At 31.4% G+C, this 9,652-nt stretch overlaps 1 protein-coding gene across 1 annotated transcript; it reads left to right on the forward strand.

Moving 5' to 3' along the window:
* Window positions 1–97: 97 nt before the first annotated feature.
* On the forward strand, window positions 98–2,180 carry LOC111042046 (G2/M phase-specific E3 ubiquitin-protein ligase-like; the record flags this gene model as incomplete). The annotated part of the gene is made up of 4 exons (XM_022326535.1): window positions 98–251; window positions 523–638; window positions 1,088–1,238; window positions 1,785–2,180. Coding segments are annotated over 4 exons (542 nt in total), but the record flags the coding sequence as incomplete, so codon positions are not given.
* Between the last annotated feature and the right edge of the window lie 7,472 nt (window positions 2,181–9,652).

Here is a 9,652-nt window from a genome sequence, read left to right on the forward strand (position 1 = left end):
ACACATGTTTAATAAATCCACGACAAAAAGTTAGGGAATATCCGAATTTAATAAACATTCATAATAATTATAGTTTTTTGGTGATTTATTTTGTTAGATAAGCTAGTCATGTTTAAAGAAATGTTGAAGTCTGCAACCAGAAACATCAACTTACAACGCATGGATACCTCTTTAAAGATTGAAACTCGTAGATGCAATGTTGAAAAGTGTTTGTGTCCTCATAGAGAGCAACAAACACATCAAGAAGAGATGTAAGTATTTGTTTTTAGTAATAATAATTATTATTTTACACCTCATAGTCAAACAGTACTATGTGTAATATATATATGTGTAAGTATGTCGGAGTTTGCGTTAAGGGACAGTTGTACATATTTAATCAGTATGTTCCTAACTTATGTGAAATTGACATTAATGTTGTACAAAATGCCATAATTATATAATATGTATCTTTATAATGATATTATGTTATTATTATGCTATAAATTTAGTGGCGTTCATATTTTTTTTTTGTTTTCTAAACAGTGGATCATGGGAAATACTACTATGTCAAGGATGTGGTATTAATGGAACACATAGGATTTGCAGTTTTGTTCCATGTTTCCAATATTGGCGCTGTGAAACATGCAATACCTTTGAAGGTATGATTTATTATTATTGCTTTATTTTTATATTTAATATCTTATGACATCAATTTTCTTTTCTGTGGAGGTGAGCTTCTACTAAAAAAAAAAAAAATAATAAAAAAAAAAATATATAGTACCTACAGGATTGTAATATTAATACTAATTTTGTTTTTATTATGTAACATAATATTAATTAGGCAATAAATACTTAATTCTGTTGAATACATAAATTATTTTTAAATTCAAATTCGGTTTGTAGTTTTTAATGTTATTGGTTTACGACATCGGCCCATCAAAAATATTTTACGACCTAATATAGACTGCCTTATGACGGTCTCTCTTAAAATCAATAATCAAATAATTGATTACACATGTTTAATAAATCCACGAGAAAAAGTTAGGGAATATCCGAATTTAATAAACATTCATAATAATTATAGTTTTTTGGTGATTTGTTTTGTTAGATATGGTATTCATGTTTAGAAATACGTTGAATGCTGACAGAAACATGGGCATACGGTACATGGATACCTCTTTAAAGATTGAAAGTCGTAGTTGCAATGTTGAAAAGTGTTTGTGCCCTCATAAAGAGCAACGAACATATCAAGAAGATATGTAAGTATTTGTGTTTAGTAATAATAATTATTATTTTACACCCCATAGTCGAACAGTACTATGTGTAACATATATATATATATGTGTGTATAAGTATGTCGGAGTTTGCGTTAAGGGGCAGTTGTACATATTTAATCAGTATTTTCCTAACTTATGTGAAATTGACATTAATGTTGTACAAAATGCCTTAATTTTTTTATTTTTTTCGCTTGGCAACTGAGGCCATTAGCTGTAGGTTGTGGTACTGTAGGGTTTTGGGACTGTAGGGTTGTGGAACATGTGCATATTTGTTTGGCAGAATTTCTAGTGGGTATCCGTAGATTTCTGCCATGCCCGGGTGGAGACACTGTGACTGCCCGGACAGAAGTGCTGCCCGTGACCGAGGTTCAAACCGGCAACGGTGCACGTCGCAACTGACACGTTATCCACTCGGCTACTTCGTCCCCTAATGCCATAATTATATAATATGTATCTTTATAATGATAGTATGTTATTATTATGCTATAAATTAAGTGACATTCATATTTTATTTTGTTTTTTAAACAGTGGATCATGGGAAATACTACTATGCGATGCATGTGGTATTAATGGAACACATAGGATTTGCAGTTTTGTTAAATGTTTCAAAGCATGGTATTGTAAAGCATGTCAACCCAATATTTTGTAATAACTAATTATATTATTTTAAATTTTTATAATAGTAAATTTAACAGTGTACACGTAATTATTTTAAATGTTTTCAGCCAATTTCAGGCATGTATTATTGATATGTATTATATTTTTATTTACATATTGTGAATTCACTATATCACCTTTAAACAATAATTCATTGGTTTTTGTTCATCCATCACATTGTTAATTAGATTTGTTGAGAATTCAAGTTATATAATATGTTTCTTATATATTTTGATTGAATTCTCATTTTCATATGTTAATTGAATATTTTCTGACACACATTTTATTCCCATTATTAGTATTAAATTTGTAACTATGTATTAAGGTTTAATGATTATAGAATAATAATTTTAAAAAATATAATAATTACTCAAATACAACTAATATAATAATATGTTATGTTGTTGTTTATATACTTTGAATGTATTAATTTTGCTTTTTTTTTATTGAATATTGTGTGACTAAAGTTTTGTGCTTACTATTATATTTTAAATTATGTGTGATTCTTGAAGAAAAAATATAATACTTAAATGTTACTCATTGAACATAACATTGTTATATTTTGTATTTCACTGTAATAAATGATGAATTGCATTTGTATGAAAAATAACATTCTTAATTTCTTCTACCATTTATATAAATATGCTCAGTTTAAACAATCATAGAACTTATGAACAAATTATTGTACTGCTGAACCAATTTTGTATTGATAGCTAAAGTAGTACGACAAAAGAGAAACTTCTATATGATTACTTCCTGGATTACCTTTTATGCAACATTGAATAATTGAGAATTAATAATTGGGAATTGTAGAAAAAAATATATAAGAATATAATTGAAGTGCGCGCGCACAGATATTAAATAAAGAAGAGTAATTGTATGAAATATAAAGAATTAAAGGATTCTTGAAGCAAATTTATTTTTGAAGGGAAAAATATTAATTTAAGACTAGTCTAGAATAAGTTAAATACTACATCATGCATCAAGCGTTGCAATATTAAATCAAATACACCTCTCGACGACACATGTAGTTGCCTGACCACTATACTATACATAAACTGTTTGACCACAGATTAAGAGTGATACCGACTATTATGACAAAAATAAAAATGAAAAAATATTAGAAAAAATATCTAAAAAAATAATTCATTTGATTTTCGATGCAATGGACCTTTTAAAATTAAAAAAAAACTGATAGTACACATTCAGTAGAAGTTATAAAAAACAGACGGTTAGAAAATCCATGTAAACGCGTGATCCAAATTAAAAGTCTAAAGAACAAATTACCTATACTTAATTATCTAATAAGAAAATTTATCATCGATTAAAAATGAAAAAAATTTTCCCAATGACTATAACATAATGTCGTAACGATATGATATGCTCACATATTGTTCGCATTATAACAAGTAATAAACTAAAACATGACAGATTAATATAAAATATGTCTGCCAGATTGTCATTGCGTAGAAATCGCGGGGGACGCGCCAATTAAACCATTAATTGTTGGAACGCGGACAGTTTTTCCGCCGGTTTTGAACTTTGCAGCCAGGCCACCGGCTGCGCTTTCGGCGTCGAAGAGTCAGAGGACTTCTCCAGCTCGCCGTTCGTCAACCTACTTTGGCTGTCGCTGGGCCGTCCGTGTCGATTATAGCGTTTGACGGGTGTCGCGACGGAAAGTCCCGCGACTTGCGCGTCGTCACATTTCCGTTTTCGCCGTAAACCTCGTGGCTAAGCCGTCGCCATCGTCGTACACAACTCCTGTCCCGTGTCGTTGTGATTAACCCCCTTTTGGGTGTCATGGACGCCGCGTGCCGGTGGACGCGTATCCGTTTGACCGCTTTCGTGCTGTAACGGCGCGCTCGTTGCCGTTAAAGCCGCGGCGACTGTCATTCACCGTTTCCGGTAGGCATGTCGAGCGTGCAGTTTGCGATCGTGTGCATCCCTTTGCGATTTTGTGTATTCCAACGGTGCCGACGTGGATTGCGGCTGTCGACCCGTGGCTGGATTAATGATTATCCGTGTTTCACCTCAAGACCGCTGTCGCCATTCCAGCAGTGGAATGTAATTTGCCTATCACGGAGACCGAGCGGTCGTGAGCGGAGTGATCGAGGCCGTCGTCAGGTTTTTCTTTTGTTTTGTTTAATCACCCAATTATATTTTCCTATTCGATAGCTGTCGTGTCTTACACGGAGCTGTCATTAGTGTTTTTTTTCTGTATTATCGTTTAATGTATTTGTCGTCATTACGACATTTCAGTGATTTGCTATGTTCCACTCACGGCTATAAACACTATGGTTGCCCATCGGAAATTTATTAGGCCGGGGCTATACACTATGTTTTCCGTCGAATTCAAAACGCATTGATTTATATCGGATTAGCTTTTCACGACGGATGTAATGCGCCGCGTCGAAAAACGCCCGTGGTCTTGCGTTTTGGGCGGACGAACCCCGAAGTAGTGAAAATGTGAAAACTACCTACCAATTTTACATTGTTTTAAATTAGGAAGGGCTGTACCGGCTATACCTCAGAATTTCTGGTACATCTGATGGTAATAACTGTGGTAATACTGCAATATACCTATACATCAATTTTAGGGTTTATAATTGAGGGGGGACAATCCAAAACCTACTATTTCCATTTTTCACTTTTCTCACTATTGATATATTTGTGTAATGAACTACTGAAATTACTAAGAGTTATAGTAATCTTACCAAAAAATGTGTACAATTGTAATAAACATTTTTTTGTTGTGTCCTCTAAGTTATATTGTGATTAAATGTCCTAAATTTGACATCCAAATTTCATAATTGTGACAAAACATACCATTTCCATCCCATTGTAGATAATAATTTAAGGAAATAGTACATTTTGCTTAGGAGTGTATTATTCTATATTATTTATTTTTCTATTTGGTCTCATTTTTTTAAAAATTATCACAAATAAATAGTATTTATTTTATTTCATTATAGTATATGAATATAACTAATGTATACTAGGTAAAATCCTTTTGCAAAAATATATACATTAATATTACCTTAACATGAAGAAATAAATATTTTTATAATATGTAATATTATACTCCTTCAGTATAATAAAATATATTGTGTTTATAGATATAACCAGGGCTCGTAAGTTCATGCATTTGCATGTTTTTTTTTTGCTACACAGAAAAATATGCTAACTGAGATACAAATCCGTTTCATAACAATAGTAATAATAATATTTTTTTATTTTTTTATTTTACACAATATATATACAATCTGTACAATTTTGCACAATTAGCATATTTGATAAGAGTTAAAATATAATACATGAGTACTTGAGTAAGAAGCCACCCACTAATGGCACTTAACTGGAGGTTGTATGAAACTAGCTATATATTTTTTTTTTTTTTTTTTATTTTTTATTTTTATTTTTATTATTATTTTTTATTTTTATAATTTTTATATTTGATATTAGTTCCCTAACAAATCACGGCACCATCTCCTTTTTAATCGACGCCTGGGGTTGCCAGGTAATGTTTGGATGGATAGGTTTTTAATGAGTGGGTTATGGTGTGTTTGCAGCCGGGCATGAAAGATTTTGTAGAAACGTATAGCTTCTTCTGTCACAGTTTTTATTGACAGGTCATTATGTATAGTGTAATTCGAAACAAAGGGTGGAGCATTAGTAATTTTTCGAAGAGCAATATTCTGAAATTGCTGAATTTTGTTTGTGTTGGACGTTTTTGCTGTACCCCATAGTTGGAGACCATATGTCCATAGAGGTTTGAGTAATGTTTTATACATAAGAACTTTAATTTTTAAACTGGAGTGTTTGTTATTTGTGAGTAGCGTTCGTAGTCTGCGAAGACGGGCGTTTAAAGCAAGTCGTTTTACACGGATATGGCTATTCCAGGTGAGGCGCTTATCCAAGTTAAGTCCAAGATATCTAACTGAGTCAGCTGTGGGAATAAGTATGTTATTTAAATAGACATTTGGACAAATGGAGTGGCATAAAGTGAATGTTGTGTGTACTGACTTAGTGGGATTAGGTTTAATGCGCCAATCGGTGTACCATACAGACAATAGGTTGAGATGAGTTTGGAGATTTGCCGAGGCCGTAATAGGGTTTTTGTCAATTGATATGATGGCTTTGTCATCCGCGTAATCAGCTACAGTAGTGTTCTGTGAGATAGGTTGATCAGAAGTGTAGATATTAAAAAGAAAGGGAGAGAGGATTCCGCCCTGGGGAACTCCAGCTAAGATTTTCTCGATTTTGGATACTGAGGAGCCAAACCGGATTTGAAAATGGCGGTCGCTTATATAAGACTTAATTAATAAATATAAACAGGGAGACAGAAATTTTTTTAGTTTAAAAAGTAAACCTTCGTACCAAACTCTATCAAACGCTTGGCTAATGTCGAGAAAGGCACAAGTGCAATAATGCTTGTTTTCTAGGGAGCACGAGATTGCGTCAACTAGTCTATGTACCTGGTGTATTGTGTTATGAGCTGAGCGAAAACCAAATTGCGAGTCAGGTAAAATCTTGTACATAGAAATGTAAGGTAATAGCCTTTTAAGTATCAGTCTTTCTAGTATCTTACCTAGAAAAGGTAATAGACTTATTGGTCTGTAGGAGGAAGGCAGATCAGGTTGTTTGTCTGGTTTAGGAATCATGATTATGTTTGAAAATTTCCATAAGAGTGGGAAGTATGAAAGCCGCAAGGTTGCATTAAATAAATAGGTAAGGAATAGGATAGCTTTTTTCGGAAGACATCTAGCAACTTCTGCAGTAATAAGATCAAAGCCTGGTGTTTTTTTGGTGGAATATTTTTGTATTGCTGTTTTTATTTCATTTGGTGTAAAACACTTTTCAGGGAGATGAAGAGGCATGGGACAATCTAAGTACTGGATAATCTTAGAGGTGAGATTTGGATTATTTACATCGGGATGTGGCTTAAATATCTCCGCTAGATGTTGACGAAACATAATAATATGAAGTTTAATAATGCATGTTTTTGCATGTTTTGGGTGTAAAGGCATATTTGACATAAAATCGTTTTTTTAGAGTTTATAGCGCATATTATTTCATAAAAAAATTGTTTGGAAAAATATTTGAAATGTTTCTTGTTTTTTATTTACTTTACCGTTTACTGAATGATAGTGTTTTGATTTATTTTTAATTTCGTGTGACTACTTACTTTTCTAGTATTTCCCTATTTAGATTTTATGCGTTTTACTTAGTACCGCGGAAACAATTTTATAGCTACTACTAGCATCCTCTGCCGTGTATAGTCCCTCGTCAAAACGATACCTGTACAAGCATGTACACCTGTACAATGTTTCTTACCAATCCGCATCTACAATTTTGTACACTGGTACAGTATAGTTTTCTTGCACACGCCAGTCGCCGATGAGTTATTTAACTGTACGAGTCGTGAAAATGTCAAATAACTAATATTTCATTCCAAATATTTTCATTGTAGGTGCAGGATAATGGTGTACAGAAGTTAGACAAAAAATGACTACCTAATTAAAATTAATAAAGATGACAAATCCATATGATTATATGAACTTCACAAGTATTCATTTTATTAATTTTGATTGTTAAATATATAAAAATTAAAAAGGAATAAAATACTTTTGAAATGAATGGATATACTCTTATTATTTTAAAATTTACTCATAAATATTTTACACAAAGCATATTTTGAGTGCATAATTTAAAAATGTAAGGGCATTTAAATGCATATTTTCGAACTTTTTAGTGCATATTTTAATGAATATTTTGCCAATTTTTGGTGCATGAATGCATGCTTATTTGTGCTTTTTTTAGTGCATGAACTTACGAGACTTGAATATAACATATAAAATAGACATAAATAGTATTTAATTATTGTTTTGTAATAATTTTTACCAAATTGTAATCAATATTATAGGACATAGGTCTTTATTTAGGAACAAAACTATGTCTAAAATAAATTATAAGACAAAACTTAAAGTTATAATTTATTAATTATAGATAATAAATAAATTGCAATAGTCCATTATTTAAAAAACTCTTTCTAAAATAGGCAAAAAATGTACTTAATAAAACATATCAAATATTAAAACCTTTGAGACAAGACAATGAATGGATTAGGAAATAGTTAATCGGGATCTTCATCCTAATAAGGAACATCTTCTATACTTTCATCAGCTACTTTAAAAATATCTTCATAAAAATGCTTGGCATCTTCTGGAATATTAAAAGAACATAAAAGTTTTCTTATATCATCTTGTTTAGTGATTTTAACATGATTTTTTTGTGGTAATAGTTCAAGGTTGTCAGACATTGATCTTATATGGCATTTTCTCTTTAACAGTTACAGTTTCTGGTAAACTACCATGGGTGTATGAAATTCTGATTGTTTCTTTACCTTTTATATGAGAATACACTTTTTGTTCAGTTGATTTAAATTCTGTCTTTGTTTTGAGAAGATTTTTGGCTGAATTGTTTAAATCATAGACTTTATAGACTTTATTGTACTCTTTCAGTGTACACAATTTTTCAAATATTTCTATATACTGATTTGGTGACACTATATTTTCTTTTTTTTTTAACGCTTGCTCAATTCCCCCAAAAACACGGTCAGGAGGTATATAGCTATGCCCTCTGACTGGAAATATATGATTTATTTGGGTAAGAATTGATGCTTTACAATTTATATAATACAAAAGTGTTGCCATACTAAATTGATTTTTATTTTGGCCAGAACAAAAGTCAGAAAATTGATTAAGAGTAGTCTGTTGTATTTCATTTGCTTTTATTCCATTTACCAATAGGTCTAGAAAATCTATTAATGCTGAGCACACCTCATTAGGTCCTCTTCTACTATCCGATTCGTTCCAAGTATATAAAATACAATTTTCTTTATCTTGATTATAGTCAGATATAACAAAAGTTAGATTGTAGATCCAAACTTGACGACTATAAAACACATCAGTTACAGATAGTTTGGGAATAGGTTGCGTTTGCATCATGTCAAATGAACAATTTATGGTTTCAGGTTCCGTTTTCTTAAGTAACTCAATAAAAAAACGCTTTGCTTTTGTTTTGTTAACTAATAGCTCTTATTCAAGGTTATGTTTTACTTCATGGTCAGTTTCAGCCCTTATTTTTATTTTTTGTTCAGTGTAAAAAGTACAAGTATCCTGCCATGGATGTTCAAAACTTAAATTGAATTTTGTCGTAAAAATATTTTGATATTTGGATAAAGATGCCGTTAGTTTACAATTGTTTAATCTTTTTCTTTGCCAATGAGTCCACAAGTATTTAATAGACAGTTCAGAGAGTAAATAGCTCTTTCCAGAATCTCTTCTAGTATGGTGACTTTTCCTGCATTTGAATGACTGAATGTGTTTTTGTATTGATTCAGATATTTCATCATGCACTGGGTTAATACGATGACTCCCTCTTTTTTCCACAGGACTAGAGTGATTTGACAAAAATGTTTTGTTTAATATGTTCTAATAAATGTTGTTTAATATATTTCTTCTAGAAACTGATGTAATAGAGCAAAAAACGTCAGCACAAACTTTCAACATATTGCTATTAGTAGTAGTTGGAAAAAAATATTTGGTTACTATTCGAGTAGAGTTAGTGGTTTTCTTACCATCTAATCTTTTAGGAACTGACACACTCATCATAGTAAGTAAACATTTAGCTTGATCAATTTTACTAAAGATTTTACACAAATTTGTTTTGAAAGAAAT

Source organism: Myzus persicae, unplaced genomic scaffold, assembly GCF_001856785.1.
Source record: "Myzus persicae strain clone G006 unplaced genomic scaffold, MPER_G0061.0, whole genome shotgun sequence".
In the NCBI taxonomy this organism is placed as follows: domain Eukaryota; kingdom Metazoa; phylum Arthropoda; class Insecta; order Hemiptera; family Aphididae; genus Myzus; species Myzus persicae.